The 23,310-nt window shown below is 37.7% G+C and overlaps 2 protein-coding genes across 4 annotated transcripts in view; one reads left to right on the forward strand and one right to left on the reverse strand.

Moving 5' to 3' along the window:
* Positions 1-255: 255 nt before the first annotated feature.
* On the reverse strand, positions 256-10,851 carry Txndc9 (thioredoxin domain containing 9). 2 transcript variants are annotated; one of them, XM_020152241.2, is made up of 5 exons: positions 10,707-10,851; positions 9,065-9,283; positions 7,336-7,454; positions 3,797-4,051; positions 256-851 (listed from the first exon to the last, which is right to left on the reverse strand). In XM_020152241.2, the coding sequence occupies exons 2-5, from the start codon at positions 9,251-9,253 to the stop codon at positions 734-736; spliced, it is 681 nt and encodes a 226-aa protein (XP_020007830.1). In that variant the 5' UTR covers positions 9,254-9,283; positions 10,707-10,851; the 3' UTR covers positions 256-733. The 2 variants fall into 2 exon arrangements, with proteins under 2 accessions (XP_020007830.1, XP_073906458.1); XM_074050357.1 differs by lacking the exon at positions 10,707-10,851 and adding an exon at positions 10,456-10,631.
* Positions 10,852-11,813: 962 nt separating this feature from the next.
* Positions 11,814-23,310, forward strand: part of Eif5b (eukaryotic translation initiation factor 5B) — a 70,322-nt gene continuing 58,825 nt past the window's right edge. For both annotated transcript variants that reach the window (XM_020152232.2, XM_020152234.2), the window contains exon 1: positions 11,814-12,033. In XM_020152232.2, coding sequence (XP_020007821.1) covers positions 11,999-12,033 — 35 coding nt within the window. In that variant the 5' untranslated portion in view covers positions 11,814-11,998. The remainder of the gene's footprint in view (positions 12,034-23,310) is intronic.

A 23,310-nucleotide genomic window follows, 5' to 3' on the forward strand; every position in this document is an offset into this window, starting at 1 on the left:
AGCTATGCCCTGAGTCCTTTTGCTTTTTAAGCTTGCTTTTGAGATAGGGTCTTGTGCTTTTGCCTGGATTAGCTTCAGACTGTGATCCTATTTCTGCTGGGATTGCAGATGTGCTCCACTATGCCCAGCTTCCTAATATTAATGTATGTTTTAAAATATAAGCAATGAGGACACTTTGAATAAGGCAATATATTGTTCACAACCTAAAAGAATGTTCTGCTGCTATCAGTTGATTCAACATCAACATGCAGCATCTAGAGTAAGTTAGCAGTTCTTTAATAGTTATTTAAATATTCCACAAGTGAAGTGTTTATAATTCATTTACAAGTGCAGAGTGTTACACCAGTAAATGTTATGTGGCTTGTTGTATAAATAACACTGATTAAGAGTTAGTTTGGAAAAGTTTGCTGAATTTCTATTTTCAGCTTAGTAGATTAAAAACACAATGGTGAATGGTATAAAGATGTAAGAATCATATTATGATAAAATCAATCTCAAAAATAGAGAAACCAGACCCTTTCTAAGTCACTGAAAAACAACAAAGTTTCCCTCACCTTAAACATGATGAACTCACAGAAAATAGTAAAGATGCCTTTTAGTGTGATGGAACTGTATAAAACTCCAGAATATGAGTATTAAGTGAGCAGTGTAGTGAAATCAGTACAATTTAGAAAACACATTTATATCTGAAGTAAACAGAAACAGACAATTTACAAAGAATTACAATTGAGCTCTAATCATCATCAGAGTCTGAATCATATTTCTTTCCTCGAATAGTATTCTTTTCCAGCTTTGTGAAGTTTGTCCCAAATTTCTTTTTGCTCTGAAATGGTGGCTCCATTAAATTTCCACTAAACAGAAAACAAATATGGAAAACATTTTATTCTTTAAGACATATTACACTTGGTACACTAGAATGCAAAGTAAATCTTTTTCATTATAACATACAGAACACAGAGAATTAAAGAAAATTTCTCTAAAACATCTGTATTAGGAAAGTATAATACCCATATTAATAGTTAATAGCTTTGTAATCTTATTTTTGTACACAATGTTTTAGATCAATTTGGTTTTTTCTCCTTTATCATTAATTACTGATTAACATTTTGTAGGCTGTAAAACTGAAAAGCAGAGTGTTTGGTTTTACTGGCTATAGATATGCTGAACTCTGTTACTTTTTACTGTGAGAATGATAGACCACTGTCTGCTCTATTTTAAATAGCTTTGCTATGACTGATTTGGTTCAGTTTAACATTTCCTAATGTTTAAGATTTCTACAGACATGAGCAAAACTTAAAGAATACATTATCTATTTTTTTCTTGGGATGGTACTGGGTTCAAACTCAGGGCTTCACACTTACTATGGAAGTGCTCTACCACATGAGTCATGTTCTAGCCTTTTTTTTACTTTGGTTATATTGGGGATAGGGTCTTGCTTTTTGTGTAGGCAGGCCTGGACTGAATCCTGTTTTATGCTTCCCACTGTCACTGGGATGACGAGCATGCCAGCACATCCAACAACTGGTTGAGATGGGGTCTCATGAACTATTTGCCTAGGCTGGAATGGAATGATGATCCTCCCAATCAAAGCCACCTGCACCCAGCTAAGAATGCATTAGCATTAATCTGGAATTGACATGAAGCCTTTTTAAAAAAATTCTTTTCAATGATACTTGAGAAATAAATGAAACAAGACAATTTTTCTTTCAAAAGCATCTGGGATTACTTCTAATACCCAGATATTGCTTTTGATATATCATCAGGTATAGTGCATACACCTGTTATCCCAGCATTCAGGAGGCTGAGATAGGAGGATCAAAAATTTGAGGACAACATAGGTTACACAGCAAACCAAGAAAGAAAAGAAAAAGAATGGCTCCTTAAAGAAATAGCAAATTCCAGGTAAAATACAATTTAAGCCTCCCTTAAACACTTTTTTTTTTTTTTTTGGTGGTGCTGGGGTTTGAGCGCAGGGCCTACACCTTGAGCCACTCTACCAGCCTGCCACCCCCTTTTTTATTGTGAAGGATTTTTTCAAGATAAGGTCTCAAAAACTATTTGCTTCCGCTGGCTTCGAACCATGATCCTCCTGATTCTGCCTCCTGAGTAGTTAGGATTACAGCCATGAGCCACTGGCACCAGGCTCCCTTAAACGTCTTGTTTGGATCAGAAAAGAACAGTGAAGGAACATAAAGGCTAGTGTGAAAGGATTTCTCACTGCCCAAATCTGGGACAACCTGAGTTGCAAAATAAATGGGGAAAGTAAATAATTCATTAAGTAATTCACAAACCATACTAATATCATTGAATAAAAAGTAAGTGTAGGAGATAGGGTAGTTTCTCATTAAATTGCCAATTGGCATGGTAGAGAAGTGGACAACCAAATGCAGTTAAGTTACTCCTGGAAATGAGACGAAGCGTCACATGCCCCTTGGTACAAACAGCCCAATGTCACTCCTGTAATAAGGCTAACAATGTCTGATCTGAATCTAATTTTGAGGAAACACTGTATAAACTGAAACTGGATAACTTACACTCTTCAAACCCCGCAAAGTCCCGAAAAACAAAGAACTGGTAACAAATTGTTGCAGGTTAATAGAAACTAAAGACACATGGTAACTAAATGTGACACTTTTTTTGGGCACTGAGGACAATTAGGGGATGATGGTAAATTTGAATATGGTCTGTAAATTGAGTAATTCCTGCTTTGATAATTGTACTCTCATATGTAAGAAAATGTACTTATTCTTAGGAAATACATATGGAATTATTTAGGAATAAAGGGATATGGCATTTGTAACTTCTATTCAAATGATTCTACAAAACTTGTGTATATGTATCTACAAAGAATCTGGAAAATGCTTAAAATTGGGGCATACAGGTAAAGGATATATGAGAAGTCCTTGTGCTAGTTTGCAACATCTAAAGTGTGATTTCAAAATACAAAATTTTCTTTAATAGATATCAAAAATCTGTGTTATATAGGAACAACTGTTCTCCATTAGTAGCATAAGCTAAATATAGAAACCTTTTTGCATTTTCCAGATTCTACATGTGAAAAACTTTTATAGTAGTGTTTTAAATTTTAATTTCATCAAAGATAATCACTTAAGTCAGTATTAAATTAGAGAAGTGGGGCTGGGGCCTATTTCAGTGATACATCTATTGTGTGTGAGACTCTGGTTTCAAACCCCAATACCGCAAAATAAATAAGTAAGAACAAAAGAAAACAATACGGGGAGGATTCCATTCTCAAGTGTCTTTGTGGGTCTCCAGCTTAATACAGAATTAGTTTCTGAAACATTTGTTATGTTGAAAATTTTTAGTCATGTATATGCCAAGACTCAGTTTTACATATAAATCTGATTTTGCTGTGAAATCATGCTAATGGAGCTTTAAGAAATAAGCTTGCTCATTCCCAGGTCTCTAGAAAATGTCTATTCAAAGTGTAGTCCTTTCCTAATAAGCTTTACTATTACTTTTACTACAAAAAGAAAGGAAAAGGAAAGCTTTTTCCAGCCAGATGTGGTGGTGGATGCCTATAATCCCAGCACTCAGGAGGCAGAGGGAGGACTGTGAGTTCAAGGACAGCCTGGACTACATGGGGAAAATCCCCCATCTCAAACAAACAAAGCAACAAAAATCCCAACAAAAAAGAAATATGCTGTTCCTCTGAGAAAGTACCTACATCTCAGCCAACAGGTCTTAATTTCATAAATGTTAAGTTACAGAAATTCTTCTAAAGCTATCAACTGTGTATGATTTTAAATAAATCTATTCTTTTGTTAAAGATTACCTGTAATTAAGAATATCAGAACAACCAAGCCTCCATTCTAAAGTTTCTGTGGTGAAGTCATCTGTATTTCCTAGGTCGGTAAATCCAACAACATAATCTTGTGTTTTCCCATCTTTTACCAGGGCTAGTGTGGGAATGACCTTGATCCGAAGTCTCTCACAAAGGAAAGGTGCTTTTTCCACATTCAGCTTCAAAAACTTGGTCTCAAGATGTTTCTTGGACAGTATCACCAAATGTCTGTCTAGTATTTTACACCTGTAGCAACACATTAAAATGTTAAAAGCTAAAGTAACAGAATTTTTAAAATAAATATTATTGTGCCTTTGATTTTATAGTTTTTCTTTATGACACTTGTAATCTGACAGTCAACCTACACTCGTGTCAGATGACCTCATTCCGAGGTCATAGGTTAACTGCCTGAGAGGCATAAAAGCACATAACGATTCTAGAAAGTTAGATTTGCTCCAGTGATATTTATTTTAAAAACAAAAATATAAAATATATTCTGTAAGTCAGAAAGGGGTTCTCAAGAAGTTGTGTTCCTGCTAAGAGCCAAAAAAAAGAGAAAAATCAAGATTTTGTTTCCCATATGCAAAGTGTTTGGTATTTCATACAGGAAAGTTTGAAGAGGAACACATCTAAAATTGATAGAACTCAGAAGACTTTTAGACTTAGAAATGCACAGTGTCATATTTGGAGGTCAGCAAGGAAGACCAAACTGGTTCACTGAGAAATAACTCTTCTAATGTGTAACCATGTCAGTGAGGAGCATGTTAAAGTTAAAGGATACTAATGATCGTTAAATAAACGTGGCCATTATGGTTCTAAAGAAGTGAAAAATAGCAGAGGTGACTTTTTTTTTTTTTTTTTTTAACAGTGCTGGGGATTGAACCCAGGGTTTCACAAATGCTAGTCAAGTGCTCTGAGTCTGAGTCATACTCTCGGACCTGTAGTGACTTTTATTAAGCCACCTTCTATTGGTGATAGAAGTGATGTTTTCTTTAAATTAAAATCTATTTTTTAACTGGCCAATTGTGTAGCATTTCTGAAACCAACTGTTGTAACAATCTTTGGGATCAGAGGTTCTTAAATCTCAGGTGTTCATTACGATCAACTTTAAAAACATACAGATGAATCCAAGTTCTCTGTGGGAGGAGGTGGGAAATATACAGGTGTGCCCAATAAATTCTGAGACCTGTGTCAGAAGATTAGCACACCATACACTTCTGGTTGTTTTTATTAGTAAGCTTTTTGTACACTTGGTGTTTTTCCTGAACTAGGTTTGGGTTTAGCAAGTTCTGTGTAACCTTCAAAGTGTTGTCACTTTCCACCAAATGCCATCTTTTTAAATATCACCCATGGAGTTCAAGAGTGAGATTTTAGTGAAAAAGGTTAAGAGAACAATTTAATGGCTTTTAAATGAAAGTCAAAACAAATGATAAATGAACCTTTGTATGAGAAATATGTTCCTGAAAATTTGTACATAAATCAACCCCATACTTTGTAGGAAGGAACCCATTTTAATAAGTCTGTGAACCTATTTTAAATCAATCATTTGTCATTTACCCTTCCTTTTGGGGATTCTGTGTTTTTGTGACAAGGTCTCACTATGTAGCCCAGGCTGGCCTCAAACTCAAGATAGTCTGCCTCAACTCTCCTGAGAGCTGGAATTATAGGTATTCACCGCCACACTAGGCCTTAACCCAGTTTTAAAAACCCAGCATGTATGAGGCCCTGTGCTTGATCTTCAGCACTGCAAATAATCAAACGACCAAAATCAAACCCAATCAAAGCACCTAAAAATCCAGAAACTGTAGTCATAGTGCAGTTAAATAGCCTCAGGCATAAAACATGAGTTCAAATCCCTCTTTTATTGCTTAGTAGCTGACTAACATTAGATGAGTCAATCTCTCAGCCCTGGTTTCCACACAAGAAACACAGGAAATATAATACTTACCTCAAAGAGTTATTGTTAATGTTAACAAAGAAAATATGCATGAAAGTACCAGTCTACTATGAGCTAAGAACATTGGTAGATATGTCAAATAGTGCATTAGCTGAATTTTGATCTTCCAGTTCTGTTTGACGGTAAGTACAGAACTGTTTACCTATCCATCAAATATATTCACTGAGCCTCTGCTATGTGTCAGGAATTGCTGCTCTAGGGCTACAAATCCAGAACAGAGTGGGCCATGGTACAAATGCTCTGCTTTTACAAAAGTCACCATCTAGTAGAGGACAACATATGATAAACAAGTGAATAAATAATACCAATCTTACATACTGATATGGTATCAGTACATCATCTTGTCATAAATGTCAGAGGTTGACAACCTAAGGAATATATGCCAATGACAGATGATAGTGTCCTTCAAGACCAGAAGTTTAAAAATACCCTTGTACCTTTCTAATCTCTTCCCTCATTTCTTCTAGGAATTTAACCATTTCAGTATTTCAATTTTTATTCTTAGTCAATGAACCTCATGCAGTCAATCCCTGAAAGTTATTAACTAATGATGAAGTTGTTGGTGAGACCAAGACAAGGCCAGGTCGGTGACAGCAAAGACAGAAGAGGGCAGAACTGAGACAAGTGGGTGACAGACTCTACATTAGTGTATGTCCACCTAAGAAAGGCAGTTGCTACTTAGCACCAGAAAGTTGCTATCATACTTAATTCTAGGTCTGCTATTAAGTTTTCTGACTTTTAAAGAAAACTGAAATCTGGTATTTTAAATTGTCAATTTTTAAATGTTGGCAACTCATCAAATTTGAGGAACCACCCCCACAAAAAAAAAACAAGCTTGACTCCTTTAAGATATAACAATCTCTTGGGCTAGGGATGGAGCTTAATGGTACAGTTCTTGCCTAAAATGTGAAAGACTCTGGGTTTTCCCCAGTATAACCAAAAAAAGAAAACAACAAACAAACAAAAACTCTTCTTGGGAGTACTTTCAGTTTCTAAGAGATCTTTCTCCTTAGATTCCTAGACTTGGTTGGTCTGAGAGAAGTGATTTCTTCTAATCAAGCCTGGCAGTCTCAACTATGCTTCTGGTGAAAGGCTTGGTCAAGACACTGTAGACACCTAGAGTCTACACCTGAAAAGGAGAGAGTGAATAAACCCCAACTGTGAAAGCTTTTGGCCTCCCCCAATTTCCAACATCATGGCTATATTATCAGAATGAGAAAAAATGCAGAAATAATTGTTCTGATGAGAACTTTAAGTGTACATTTCTAAGACATTTTTAGAGTTAGCTAGTGAAAATAGAATTTAGGAACTATAAGCCATTTATATGGGAATACTGACTTTAGTAAGATTCATTTATATATTTGCATGCCATTGGGTTTTAGATTAATCATTAAAGTAACGATTGTTTAACATGTGGATGAGAACATTGAAAAAAACATACTAGAGTACCATGAAACAACTTGGGAAGTTCTTCCTTTTAGTTTTCTTAATTTTTCTATTAAGTCAGTAGTGAATCTCTATCCAAACATCTCATTATGTTTTAAAGGTAAATCAAGAATGGGAACAAAGTTACCTGAATGTGGAATCTCTGTAGAAATGGCAAACTACCTTTTTACTCTCCTTGACTTCTTGAAAAAAGTCTCTCTCACTAGGGATTTCTCTGTATTCCCCATGTCCTTTAGAAAGCCATTCCTAATTTGGAGAGAAGTGAAATATACATGTGAAATATTTCTTTCAGTACCATTTGATGTTTTAAGTGGTCTCAATCACTGTATTATTTATTTTGTAGCGAAGCTGATTTTATCCTGTAGAGAAATGAATTCCTTTTAGCAGTTTACTTCCCTGATACAGATCAATAAATGCCAAACTAGCCTGTGCACAGTGACCATCTCCATCACAGCAAAGGTTGGATTAATTATTGTTTTAATAATTTAAGATACTTGTTTTCTCAGAACTTTCATAATAAAAATTTAGACTCTATAGAGACTCAGAATGTAAATATCCATTTATCTGTTTTTTTTGCTCTTAAGCTACTAAAGCCAGAAACATTTGGTACAAGTTATTATTACAATTTTTTTTTTTGGTACTGGGGTTTAAACTCAGGGATTACAACCTGAGCCACTCCAAAAGCCCTTTTTGAGATAGGGTCTTGGGAACTATTTGCCTGGGCTGGCTTTGAACTGTGATCCCCCTGATCTCTGCCTGCTGAGTAGCTAGAATTACAGGCGTGAGCCACCAGGGCCTGGCTACAAAAATTTTTTTAGTTCTAGTTTTATTTTTTTTCCAGAGCTGGGGGGTTGAATACAGGTTCTTCAAGTATGCTAAGTAAATGATTTGCCACTAAGCTACAGCCCCTAGTTCTACACTTTAAAAAGCAATGTTCCATCCATAGCAAAAACCAACATACCAAATCTTCATGAGACAAGCCAGACAGTTTTGTGGACAGAGGCAGATTACTGTAGCTCAGAAGCTTGGGATTCCTGATTGCATCTGATGACTACCTCAGAGTGGCAAGTAGCATTGGTGGACACTGGCCACCAATGGGCAGTGTCCTCAGGAAAAAATAGTCCACTCACGGTATCCAGAACCCATGAAGATCTTATATCTAATCCAATTTTCCAAACCAATGCAGAGTACCTTATTAACCTGAGACACCTTTCAGCTTCTTGAACCTTTCCTGTGGCCGGATGCTTCTCACCTTAACTGGAAGCTCATAACCCTTTTTAGGCAGTTGGTTTTAATAAAATAGAGCACTGGGCTTACAGGCAGAAGGCACATGTTCAATGCCCTTCCCATCACTTATTGGGCTAGAACTCTAGAGAGATTTCTGAGCCTCAATTTCCTCATTTGTAACATAGACATGATAAAGAAACTATCTCAAAATAGGCAATCTACATGGAAACTATCTTAAAATGAGGCAATCTTCATAAAGATGCCTAAATCAGTCCCTGACACGTGTGCTTAAAAAGCATCTGTACCTATACTATATAATTTTTAGAAAATGTCTTCTCACACGTAACTCCAATATGACCACAACTATATTTGATTGGTGGTTCCTAGCTTGTACTAAGATTAGAGAGAAAAATTTTAATCTCTTTCATACATCAGTTCTTCAGATATCACATCTTGCCTACGTTTTCCCTAATGTTTTATCCTGAACAAATTTTTATCAGTGGTAGATACCTGAATTCATAAAAACTCTAAAAATGAGGACTGAGGTGTAACTACTACAGCATACACATGTGCAAGTTGTTAGGAGCATACTGTTACAGCAATTTCAGAAAGCAGTTCAGGGAGGTTACTTGTTTCTGCTGTTGAGCTTTCCTGAGTGCCTCGAGTCTCTTTTCTTTGAGGCGTTCCAATTCATCTTCATCCATCTGATCCAGTTTCTGAATTTCAGAATCCAAATGCTCTTCTACTAGTTTGGTAGTCTGAAGTAACTGGTTCTCCAGGACTTTTGAGAACATGTCAACAGACGCATCACCCTCCATTCTTCTAAATGGTACAGTTTAGCCTTGGTGCTGGGGGAGGGAAGAAAATAAATGAGAAAGAAAAAGCAAATAATAAGCAAAATTTTTTTTCATTTTCAAAAATTTTGGCAACTGTATGTATATTTCATGGAGTATTCTGCTGACTCCCAAGCACTTGACCTTAGGCTTAAGAATTTTTATTTAAAAGCTGGGTTTGGTGCATGTCTATAATCCCAACCCTTGGGAGGCTGAGGCAGGAGGATTTCAAGTTCAAGGCCAGCCTGGACTACATATGGAGATTGTGTCAAAAAAATTATTTAAATGCTTTTAAGCTTAATTTTCAGTAGGTTATAGTCATATCGAAACTTCAAAAAAGTAAAGGTCATGTTTTTGTCATAGCTAACTGAAAAGAAAACAGACTGGTGATAATGTATTTCCAGGTAACTTAAACCAATGGAAACATTTTTAAATCACAATTCAATTGAGAAATGGACACACACACCTATAATCTCAGCTATATGGGAAGCACTGGTCTGAGGCTGCTCCCAGGCAAAAATGAGAGAGACCCTATGGTCAAAATAACTAAAGCAAAAAAGGACAAAGGGCATGTGTCAAGTGGCAGAGTGCCTTCCTACCAAGTATGAGGCCCTGAGTTCAAATTCCAGTACTGTCCCCCCAAAAAGAATGTTAACATTACAGGTATATCCAGAAACAAAACCTTTGCAACCTCCCACCTGCTCCCCCCCCCCAAAAAAAATTAAAGACTGAAACGAAACTACTCACAGCAAATTTTAGGTGCTTCTGATTTAATTTGTACTTTACCATGTTAAGGCAAAGACAAATCTTTTAAGACCATTACCAAACCACGTAGAAATGAGTTGTAGAGTTATGCTTAAGGCTATATACTGACAATCAGTTTTTTACCAAAGGAAAAGGAAAGCAGAGCAGAATGACTGTAAACAATGGCAAGAGATTTCTACTATTTTACAGATACATAAACTTGTCAAAGTGTGCTTCAACCAGTAGAGCTGAGCAAAAGACAGCCAGCTTCTTCATGGTTTCATTTCTTTAATTCCCAAGACATTCATTATAATTTCTGTAAGGAACCGCGCAGCCTCTGACTCTTCCTTTTTAGATAAATTGGAAGGGTGCAAAGAAATATCGAATGTCCTCAAATTTTCCAAACATTTCTTTAATTCCCTGACAGACATCTGCCAATTCACCTTAACCATTCTCAGGATTGTCTTCCCAGTAGTCTTCTTACCACTCCCCGAGTCCCACGGACAGATGAGGGCAGCGCCTGTCGCGGCGACCTCAATGCCTCCCCTGGCGCATGCGCCACAGCCCCAGCCGCAGAACACACTCAGGCTTTCGAACCACATCCCTCCCCCAACCCAGCCGGCTGTGGAGGGGCGATGTGCTCATCAGCAGTGGGATCCCGAGGCTGGATCTGTAACAGCACCGTTTGCCTCACCTAAGCTCTCGGTGACGCCTAAAGACTGAGGGAGCAGCAGCTCTAGAAGACCGGTCCACTGTCACTTCAGCCTCGCAGCAGCTGTCGGAGGTTACGAGCCGAGCGTCACTTCCGTCCCGTGATTGGCTGCACCACTCTCGCGATATTATCCGAGAACGCCCGCGGAAGAGGCGGCCGAACGTATTACCTGCGGTTTTGCTTCTGTGCCTTTTCCCAGGCACTCGGAACTCCCAAGAATCCGGGTCTTTCCTTTGCTTCCCTCTGGATAAGCATCCTCGAGGGGGAGAGAGCGAAGTATACTATAAATTATAGGATTTTTTTTTTTTGTGTGTGCGCAGTTGCCTGACTTCAAGAAAGTTAGTGCGTCAGTACTCATGTTACACCAGAAATGAAATAGCTACGATCTTGTTCAGGAGTGATACACGAACTTCATTTCCGTTGTGTTTATTGGCTATATGAAGTTGACTTATAACTTACACAGCACGATTAATTTTTATATAGTTCAAACCCGTAATATCACCGCAAAGATCTGATATGGAACATTTTCACCCACCCCAGCATCTTCCTGACTTCTTAAACTTAGGAATTTTTAGAACTTGCTCTCGTTCTGAATGTAAAGATTGAAGCCCATATAAGGGAATAGGTGGGCATGTCCTTACATTTTTTTCCTTTCATAACTGTACATAGCTCATATTCCATCAATGTTACTGCGATCCCAATTTTCGTCCTGGATTTATTTCCCTCAGGAGCTGCACCGGGCTCCACACTGGTTCGTTGTGGTTCTTTACTGAACTTCGTGCAGCTGAGAGTATGTAGGTGTAAGGGACGTCTAAGGCCCGCTTTTGAACCAAATGCAGCCCCCCCACCTTGGCCCCCGCCATTGAATTCCCTCGCGGGGAGAGTGTTGACGTGGGAAACGAACAGCCTCATTGTTCACTTCCCGGTTCTAGAACCTGGAAAACGCCGTGCGTCGGTGCACTGCGAACGCTCGCGTGCAGGGGGCGCTCGGGTTCCTCCCTGGCTGGTGGGTTAACTGGAGACGCTCTACCCGAAGCGCAGCTCTCGATGAGCCGCGCCCTGCGTCCCCACGCCGAGGCGGCGGGGCGCTGCGCTTGCGCGCTGAGGGCTCACACCATATGTGCCCTGTCCCAGTGCGCGGGTCTGTGGAGAGCCGGGTGTGAGGCGGCAGAGCGAGGGAGACGGAGCAGAGCGGAGACCGAAGTCAGCCGGAGGACAGCGGGTCTGTGAGAGACCGAAGCGAAGGCTGGGTCCACAAGCGACGCTGACAAGCGATGGGGAAGAAACAGAAAAACAAGAGCGAAGACAGGTAGGCAGTGGCTGGGTCCGTACGGTAACAGCTGCCGCGCTCCCGTGGGGCGCGCGTGTCCCGCCGCGCGCGGGGTCGGACTGGGCTGGAGGCTCGCGGCGGGTCTCGCGGGGCGCTGGGCCGGGGCTCGGAGTGGGCGGCGCGGGTCCGAAACTCCAGGCCGGGCGGGCGCGGAGGGCCTCGGCGGCGAGCGGGTCCCTCCAGCCGAGGGTCAGTCCCGTCGCTGTCCCTCGCGGGTGTGGAAAGGCAGAGGTGCCTGGCCCGAGGAGTCCGGCAGTCGTCTGCGGTTCCTGGCCGCGCGGGGAGGGGCTCGGTGGCTTTCCCGGCTCGGGGGCCGCCAGGCCTGTGTGGCCCCGCCTCAGGGAGTTGGGATTTCGGTGCTGCTGTGGGCAAGGGCCGGGGAGAGTTCTTTTAATGCCTTTGTACCTGTGAATACCGGGGTAGAGAGGGACCCGAACGTGATGGACGTGCCGCCGGGCTTTCCTCCTCTCGGAACTGCTCGAGAACTTGGGAGTTGGGAGGTGTCTAGCGAGCGACACACTCACTCTCTCTCTCTTAACTTCATCGAATTTGGACACACGTCTCAGATTCTTTTAAGTGATGATTGCCGAGACTCCATGCTTCTCGCTTTTCTTCTTCCGGCCTGTCTTTTGGTCATTTCTTTGCTCTCTAGCACCTCCCCTAAGAAAGGAGGAGGAGAAGAAACAAGCCAACCAGGGTCGCTGCTTTCTAACCACTTGAAAGGCTTTTTGGGGGGTGAACGAGTGTTGAGAGTGTATCGGAGTGACGTACCCAGACGTTTTGGGGAGCTTTTCTGTTGTCACAGTCGATGGACTCTTTTATTCTTCTCATGAGAAGTTTACTTCCTGGGAGCGGACAACCATCTGTTACTTCACATCTTTGGGCGCTACCCACCAAACTTTGTTTAAATAGTAGGGAGAGAGTAAGATAAATTCAAAACCAAACCAAACTTACGCTAGTTCATCATTTTAACTCAAAACATATGTGGTCTTGAAGTTAAAATGAGATTATAAGTTTGAATCCTGTATGTCTTCCTCACCCAGCACTTGCCTAACCTGATGAGTGGAATTAAAAAGCTACAGTCTTGTATTTGTTTTAGGACCACTGGAGGAAGTTAATTGGTTTGGAGAATAGAATTTAGTGTTAATTAAATCAGGGGAATGAGAAAAAATAAGCAGATATCTGGGTGGTTTATTGAAACACAAATTTCTGTACTTTTGACAGGACTTTTATAGGTTACATGTTTTCCTTGCTGAGAACAGTTTTCAGCAGTAAAGGAAAAGTAGAGACAAAAAGCAGGAAAATGAGTATGATAAAATCTCTTGTGTCATTTATGGCTCTTTAGCCATTATTAGCACAACACCAAGCCTGTTTCACCCACCTGTTGATATTCAAATCTCAGCAAATCCTTCAGGTATATCTGAATGATACTTACGGGAGAAAAAACTACTACAGAAGTATAACAATACAACTACAATGCCATCATCAAGTCCAAAGAATAGTAGCAATGATTTCTTAAATATTATCCAATATTCAATCAGTGTTTTAATTTCCTCAATTTTTTTTAATTCATTTGTTTGGTTCAGGATTATACAAGTTTAGATCTTAAAAAATACATACCCTGATTTTAAGTTTTTAGTTTACATGCTCTTTTCACATTGGAAAAAAGCCATTGGGAGGGGAGATACTTATTTTTGTCTGTGTATTTTTAGTGAAAAGTGAATGTCTCATAGATTCGTAAAAGATTTTCATAGATGGTTAAAGCTTGTAAATTGCAAATGCAAGAGTGTTGTTAAGTAATTGGTTTAGTTTTATAGAAAGAATGGTACTGGGTCCCTCCTTACTCTCCTTCAACTAACCTGTATGTAGTCTTTATTTTTTTGACTCATTTTGAATGGAAAGTCGTTGCAGTGTAATTTTAAAACATTTATTTTCTCATATTACCAGTATGAAGTTTATATGTGTGTGTCTTATTGCTTTATGGTCTTCTTTGCTTGAGCACCTTTCAGACTGTACTAAGGATTCCTGAAATTTTGCAGTGGGCTCATTTTGACCAGAATTGCTTGGCTTTTTTTTTACTTTGGTGTATTCTACTTGAAATACTGGAGGGATAAGGAAAAGGGAACTTGCACAGCTTTGTGACTTAGTTTGCTTTTTCCCTTTGTGTATTTAAATAGTTCTTTCCTGAGTTCAAACCCCACTGCTGCCAAAAAAAAAAAAAAAAGTACTTTCTTCAAGGATACCTTGAATAATTTTTAAAAGGGACAGGAATGCAGATTGAAAGAAAATCTGGGAAGAGAAAGTTCTATTTTAGGATTAATATTCCTTGTGTAAAATGATATATAAAAGTCTGGGAAAAGAAAGTTCCATTTTAAGATTAATATTCCTTGTGTAAAATGATATATAAAAGTCTGGGAAGAGAAAGTTCCATTTTAGGATTAATTTTCCTTGCGTAAAATGATATATATCTGGTCATACTCTTGTATGAAGATATCCAGTTGAAAGATTTTACTGTCATCCTACCTCCTGGCCTCTCCTAGGCTATCTTCAGTCAAGCCTGTTTTTGACCTGGAACTGGGGAGAAAGGAGCAGCTGATTATTATCAAGATAAGAAAGGTGTGGAGTCATTTTTCTGTTCTTGGAAGGAAAATAAAATATTGACTATTTTTAGTCCTTATGTTTAATTCTTATTTTTACTTAGCCACCCAACATTGATTTCCTGTTAGATTTGTGTATCTAGTTTTATTTGTGTAACATTTTTTTGTTACTAGTGACTGAGCTATTTACACTATTTTTGTCTGTTATTTTTTGAATTCTTGAACTTTGCTTAAAGACCAAGTTCAAGAATTCTATTTCTGTGCAGTTCTGAAAATGAGATTTTCCAAAGGGTGTTTTTTTTTTTGTTTGTTTGTTTGGCGATACAGAGCCTCATGCTTGCTAGACAGGAACTCTTTAACACTTGAGTCACTCCATCAGCCCCGACATAGAATGTTTAAAATGCAAGTTTTCCTGCCTTTTTTTTTTTTTTTTCAGCTGACTCAGAAAACTTGATGAGACAAAGGTTAGGATTCAGTATCCACAGATGGAACAAAAGTTAAGGCAGTATTTCCTTTTGTCCTACAAACTTTCCAGTCACCAGTTTGCATAATGAAACTTTATGGGCTTTTGTGTGCTCTAATAATATCCTACTGTTTCTGTCTGTTTACACTTATTATTAGTCCCAAGTTTTTTGAACATTTTTAAAGGTGATAATTAAGTAATGTAGATCTTTCATGTTATAAGGAATCTGGCATATTCCCTTAATTAATGGAACCAGTATAACCCTCCTCCTGTCGAGCATTTTAGACATAAACCCCTGCAGAATACAGAGGGAAGATAATTTTTTTCACTTATCGTACAGTCAGCTATCATGGAGGTGAGAATGTCATTTAGGAGCTAGGTCTTCAGTGTTTTGGATGCATTCAGCATCAGATTATTTGTTGCTGTGGGTTTTCACACTAGTCGTGAGCCAGTGTAGTGACTCTACTATTCTGTGGTTTTAACTATAGATAATACTCTGTTATTACTGATAGATTCTATTCTTTTGTGGGAATTTTGGCTATCCAAGGTAGCTGTCTAACATTAGATGATTGCCTTAGTGTCAGACATTGATCCTAGTCAGTCACGTATGATCAAGATAACAGGGTCCCTTGGAAAACATAGTGATCTGTTTAAGGAACCTGTTTCAGAGGATCTGTGACTATAACCAGTACTACAACGCATCCCATAAATGGATCAATCAAAGTTGAAAATACACCCTTAATCGGAAAAATCTGAAACTCAAAATCTAAATCTTTGAGCACTAATGTGATGCCACAAGTATAAAATTCCACACCTGACCTCATGTGATGGGGCACAGTCAAAACACAGGTGCACTACAAATGCTGTATAAAATTAACTCCATGCCATTTGTATAAAGTGTATATGATACATAAATGAATTTTATGTTTAGACCTGGGTCCTATTCCCAAAATGTCTCATTGTATATATGCAAATTCCCAAATCTGGAAGAATCTGAAATCCAAAATACTTTTCATTTTTTAAGCATTTAGGATAAGGGAGACTCAGTCTGTAGTTCGGATAATCTAGATTCAACAAAGGAATTCATGTCTCACTTGCATATATTTGAATTAACTTAAAAACTTGTATCTGTGTATATTAAATAAAAAAAAAGAAAATGCATTATTGGGTTAAGGTAGTTCCTATACTGACATTTTAGGAACTTGATAGGGGAAGAAGTCATAGTTAGCTATAAATGAGTAAGATAGCAGATTATAGACCCATGTTGGTAGTAACCTGCCTAACCTTCCATTGTGGGAATCTCTGTGGGGAGCTGATTCAGCCACTTTTAAAGTTACTGGCCCATTAGTTGTGCTTTGTCTTGCCTTATAAGCTTATTCCAACTTTGCAGGTGATCTATATATAAAGTGGGTAAAGAATTGTTTTTTCTAAGGAACTGAGTGTCAGTGGCTAGTTAGAATAGCAATTGTCAAACTTTTTGGTTCTAGGAGTTCTTTACATTCTTAAATTGCTAAGGAACACAAAAGATTTTCTTATTTATGTGGGTTATATCTTTTGATAGTTACCATATTACAAATTAAAAATGAAAAGTTCTTAATATACTTAAGAATAAAAATGCATTACATTAATATAAATAATACTAAATCTTTCAAAAAATGAGGAGTCACATTGTTAAACATTTTTGCAAACCTCTTTACTATCTGGCTTTATAGAAGATAGACTCTCATGTTTGCTTGTGCATTTGATCTGCAGCATTATCGTACATGTTGCCTCTGAAAATCTACATTTGTGAGAAAATGAATTGTAACCAAGGAGGATTTTTTTTTTTTTTTTTTGATGATACTGCGTCACCAAAAGCTCAGGGCCTTGCACTTGTTATGTAGGTGCTTTACCACTTGAGTCATGCCTCAACCCAAAAAATGAGAATGAAGAAGCCTTTTGGTGTTATTTTGAAAGTAGTTTTGATCCTTCAGATTAGTTTAGACCTCCTAAAGAGGTCTTAGGGACTAATTTGAGAACTGCTGGTTTATGGATTTCTAAACTAGGTTTAGGCATTTGTGAGACAAACTGACCACTATTAATGTTTGTCTTACATGTGCTTAACATGCTTGAGAATCATTTAAGGACAACTTAAGGCATCTGTGGGCATGTTAACATTCTTGATGTTTTACCCACTTATAGCTTCCTTTTTTAATGTAATAAGTGAGGGTATCAAGTTCTGTTAAAAATGTTTTGAAATTGATTTCCCTTGGGAGACCATTAAGTTTTTAGATTATTTGGAACACTTAACATCTTTATGCTGTTTGATCATCCCATTCACTAGTAAAATATTAAAAAAAAATAAGTTGAGCTGTTGTGTATTGTAGCAAATGTCCATGGTCCCAGTTTCTCTGGAGGTGTAGGGAGGAGGATTGCTGTTGAGGCTTGCCTAGGCAAAGTTAGCATGAGAACCTATCTGAAAAATAAACTAAAAAAGTAAAAGAACTGGGGGCACTACTGAAGTGGTAGAGTGCTTGCCTAGCAAGCGGGAGGCCCTGTGTTTAATATCCAGTACTGCAAAAGAAAAAGAAGAAACAAATACATTGTTTGTTTAAGTGCTTAAGTACCAGATATTATTCTAAGTACTGAAAATATAGTGATGAATAAATAATATGATAAATTTCTATTTATTTGGTTAATTGTATGTCAATAAAATTTAATTTTTTTCATTTGAGTTGTTAGGGTATTTGGTTTGGCTTATTCCTTGATACCTTAAGCATTTTGAGGTTGGAGATGTAGCTCACTGGTGAGTGCCTGCCTAGCACACATGAAACCCTAGGTTCAATCCCCAGCACCAGAAAACCAACAAGCCAGTTTTGGTTACTGTTAAAGTATTTTTCATTTTGTAAATAGCAAAGCTTTATTGTTTTTCAAGATAGTTATCTGTGTCTGATCAACTTACTGAATTCTGTTATTAAAAATAGTTGTCTAGGGTGTGAGGACTAAAATATGACTTAGTTTATTAGTTTGTGAGAATATGTAACTAAATAATAAAGGGAGAGAGCAGGGAGAAAATTAAAGACATTAAAACAGAATGCCAACATTTTATTTAGTGATACACAAAGGACCTGTTTTCTACCCCTTCCTAACTTAAGCTGTGTGGCAAATAGATTCTGTTCAGAAATTATAATACAAATTATAAAGGTATTTTATTAACTAGTATTTATTGAAATTATCACAGCACGCTATTTGCCTTAAGAATTACCACAGTATTTACATAATTTTAAGGATGAATATATTGAATATAGAATCAATGCTGTAATTAGTTTGAGAATCTGAGAGGAAGGGAAAGGTGGATGTAAGAACTACACTGGCATGATGTGGGTGAGACTTAGAGCCTCTTAGTATTAAGCCGAGGCTGACTCCAGAGTCTATGGAATTTTTTTTTTTTTTAAATAACTGTACTTGCTGATGTAAGCAGTTCTTGTATTGCAAAATACAAACTTTCAAAAGACAAATTAATATCCATAAAGGATCTTAACTGGGGAAATAACTGTTAAGGACCATTAAGAGCTTAAAGAAGGTGGGAGAATAGAAAAGTGACTACCATTGTCTCTAGATCATAAAGTGGCAACATTTCTTTACAGGGTTTTTTTTTTTTTCTCCCTCCCTTGACCTTAATTCAGTAAGCTTCTGTCTGTTTGTTTGATGGTACTGGGGGGCTGAGCTCAGAGCCTTGCACTGGCTAGGCAGTTGCTCTACCACTTGAACCACACTCCATCTCTTTTTTGCTTTAGTTATTTTTCAGACAGGGCTTTTTCAAATTTTATTTTTCAAATAGTGTTTTTTTGCCTGGGTTGGCCTGGACTACAGTCCTCCTAATTATGCTTCCTGTGCAGCTGGGATGACAGGCACTCACTACCCTGCCTAGCTTTTATTGGTTGAGGTGGGGTCTTGTAAGATTTTTGTCAGTGTTGGCCTTTGGAGTAGCTGGAATTACAGGTATCAGCTACTGTGCCTAGCTTATCTAAATATCCATTTAAAGTGAAAGCAATGATTACTTAGTGTTTTGTTCTATCCTTTTTCTGACATATAAGTGAAACTTCAGATGTGTGTGTAAAAATATATATGTATATATGTATTTTTTTGAGGTACCCTCTTTGACATCCAGGCAGCAGTCATTTTTTAGAATCATTGGTATATAAAATACTTGTTTAATTTTTCTGCTTCTGAAACTTCAAGTCAGTAATACTGTGTAACAGTCCCTGAATAATATAATTGATTACTCATTAACTTAGTTCAATTTAAGTCATTGGGTTTCCAGTACTGAGCTCTGGTGAAGTTAATGGATGTAACTGATGGTACTATAATGGAATTTCTTCTAAGTCTAGAATTACATGCTCTTAAGTAATACTCCATTTTATGAATAAACCACATTTTATTTATCCATTCATCGGCTGATAAACACTGAGGTTAACACATTTTGGCTATTATGAACAATACTGCTGTACACATCACTGTTCCAAGTTTTTGTGCTGGACATGTGCTTTCAGTTCCATTGTATATAGTTACATACCTAAGAATGAAATTGCCATGTCTTAGGGTAACTATAACCTTTTCAGGAACAGTCAAAGTTCCCTATTCAACCAACAATGTATAGGGTTCCAGTTTCCTCATACTCTCCTTTATGCTTGCTGACTTTTTGCGTATAACCATCCTAATGGATGTGAAGTGGTACCTCCTAGTTTTGATTTGCATTCCATGATAGCTTATGATGTTGAGTATCTTTTCATGTGCTTATTGTTTGTCTGTGTATCTTGTTTGAAGAATTGTTTACTCAAATCTTAATCCAGTTTTAAAATCTAGTAATTTATCTTTATTATTGAGAAATAAGATGTCTTCATATATTCTAGATATAGATCCTTTATCAGATACATGATTTCCAAATATTTTCTCCCATTTTGTGGGCTCTTTTGTTTTTGTTTTCTTTGAGCCTACCTCATTATGTTGCCCAGCTAGGATTCAACTCTCCTTCTTCCAGCCTCAACCTTCTAAGCAGCTGGGATTATGGCCTGTGCCACTGAGCTGGGGCTCTCTTAATTTTTTTTTTTCTCTCCAGAAGTTTTTCTTTCTTTCTTTTTTGGGAGAGGGGGTCAGTCCTGGGGATCGAACCCAGGGTCTTGTGTATAATAGGCAGTGCTATACCACTGAGCTTTATGCCCAGCCCTTGTTTTATTATTATTAATTAGTCGTACAAGGGGATTCATTGTGACATTTCTGTATATGCTTACATTGTACCTTGGTTGGGTTCACTCAGCTCCACCATCTGTTTCTCTCATCCCTCTCCCTCCTGATTAAAACTTACAAAAGGTTTTATTGTTCCATTTCATATACGCATATAAAACACATTAACTATATTCACCCTCCTTTATTCCCTCCTTTCAAACCCCCCAACACCCCCCCATGGGATCTATTTTACAATCCTGTTCTTTATTTTTAATTCCATATTTATTGTTCAGAGGGGTTTCTCAGTGGTATTTCAGCTGTGAATATACTGTACTGTGGTCAGATTAACTACCTTTATTACTCTCCCTTACCCTTTCCCTCCTATTCCCAACTATTCAGCAGCTTTCAGTATGTTGCACTGTTATCTACCTACACAGATGCATTGTATTTTGATGTTGTTGACTGTCATTCTCTTTTCCTCTTCTTCCTTCCCTGAGTCCCATCAAACAGTCCCGCTATTTCAAATATGTACTCTATATAAATGTGTATATGATCATGTTTGTTTTTGTGTATACATTCATCTTTTGGATCTGTCTTCCTTATATGAGCAAAAATGTTAACTCATGAAAATGTTAACATTTTTCAGTAAAAAATGTTAACTGTTTTACTGAACTTGGATTACTTCACTTAGCATGATATCCTCCAGTTCTATCTATTTACCTATAAACAACATAATTTCATTCCTTATGGCTAAGTAGTACTCCATTGTGTATATATACCACATTTTCTTAATCTATCAGCAGCCCTTGTTTTTTTTTTTTTTTTTTTTTTTGAGATAGTGTCTCTCTATATATGTAGCTCAGCCTGGTCTTGAATTCACCATGTAGTCCAGGCTGGCCTCAATTCTTGATCCTCTTGCCTCAGCCTCCCAAACACTGGGATTATAGGCATGAAGACATGTAACACCATGCCCAGCCCTCTGTATTTTCTTGATAGTGGGCTTTATAATACAGAAGTTTCTAATTTTGATGAGGTCATTTTATCTGTATTTTTCCTTTGGTGGTTTGTGTTTGTGGTGTCAGATTGAAGAAACTGTGACCAAATCCAAGGTCATAAATATTTATATATGTTTTCTTTTTCTTTTTTTTTGGGTAGTACTCAGATTTGAGCTCAGGTCTTCATGCTTGTGCTCTATCACTTGAGCCATTCTGCCAGCCCTTTTTTATGTTGGGTATTTTCAAGATAGGGTCTCGAGATCCTCTTGATCACTGCCTCCTGAGTAACTAGGATTACATGCATGAGCTACCATCGCCCAGCTATGTATGTTTTCTTCTAAGAGGTTTATAGTTTTGGTCTTAATTCAGGTGTTTGAACTATTTAATTTTTATGTATTGTGTAAGGTAGAGGCCCAGCTTCATTCTTTTTTTTTTTTTTTCTTTTGTGATATTGGGGCTTGAACTCAGGGCCTTCACTACCAGTCCTATTTTTGTGAAGGGTTTTTCAAGATAGGGTGTCATGGAACTGTTTGCCTCGGCTAGCTTCGAACTTTGGTCCTCTTGATCTCTGCCTCCTGAGTAGCTAGTATTATAGGTGTGAGCCACCTGCGCCCAGCCCAACTTCATTCTTTGTGGATTTCCAGCTGACTCAGCACCATTTGTTAAACTATTGTTTTTCTGTTGTCTTGGTTCCCTGTGAAAATGATTGATCGTATGTGTCAAGAGTTTATTTCTGGACTCTTAATTCTATTCCATAGACCTATAAGTTTGTGTTTAAGACAGTACTACACTTTATTGATTATTATAGCTTTGTAGTTAGTTTTGAAATTGGGAAGTGTGAATTCTTAAACTTTGTTCTTTTTTCGGCATCATTTTGGCATTTCTAGGACTCTTATTTCCATAAGGATTTTAGGATTGGCCTCTCAATTTCTGAAAAACAAAAGGTAGTTGGGATTTTAATTTGGATTGTATTGGCATTTGTAAGTCAATTTGGGGAGTATTGCCAATATTATGCCTTCTGCTGTGTGCTCATGGAATGCCTTTCCACTTATTTATGTCTTCAGTTTTTTCTCTTTCTTCTTTTTTTCCTTCCTTCTGTCCTTAGTTCTCTGTTGTAGTTTTCATGAGTATAAGATTTGCTATTCTTTGTTTAAATTATTCCTAAATAGCTTTTGATTCTATTTGTAGACAGGTGCTCTTACCACTTGAGCCACTCCACTAGCCGCTTTTTAATACTATTGCTAGTGGATTTTTTTCTTCATTGCTAGAGCATAGAAATGCAATTAATTTTTATGTATTGATCTTGTATTCTGCAGTCTTGCTGAACTCATTTATTAGCACTAATGGATTTTTGTGTTTGTGGATTCTTTAGGATTTCCCATATGTATGACTTTATTAATTTAGTTTTCCTCCTTTCCCAATCGGGAAGCTCTTTATCTTTGTCTTGCATAATTTCATTCTTTTTTATGGTTGAATAAAACTCCATTGTGTATACATACTACATTATCTTTATTCACCTGTTGAAGGGCACCTGAACTGATTCCATAACTTGGCTGTGGTGACTGGTGCTGCAGTAAACACGAGTGTGCAGATATCTCTGCTGCTCACTTAAAGTTCTTTGGGTACATACTCAGGAGTAGTATAGCTGTATCATATGGTAGTTCAGGTTTTAGTTTTTTGAGTGGAGGCTCCACACGCCATCATGACTGAACTAATTTTCTTACCAGCAGTCTCTCCCCTCCCCAATCTTGGCCAGCATTTGTTGTTTCTCTTGATGGTAGGTATTCTGACTGGGATGAGATGAAATCTCAGTGTCCTTTTGATTTATATTTCCCTGATGGCTAAAGATATTGAACATTTTTTCATGTATTTATTGGCTATTTGTACTTTTGAAAATTGTCTGGTCAACTTATTTGCTCATTAGTTGATATTTTTTGTGTTTAGATTTTGAGTTCTTTATATATTCTCAATATTAATCAGAATATATGTATTTGCC

The sequence above is a fragment of the Castor canadensis genome, chromosome 12, assembly GCF_047511655.1.
Source record: "Castor canadensis chromosome 12, mCasCan1.hap1v2, whole genome shotgun sequence".
NCBI lineage: Eukaryota > Metazoa > Chordata > Mammalia > Rodentia > Castoridae > Castor > Castor canadensis.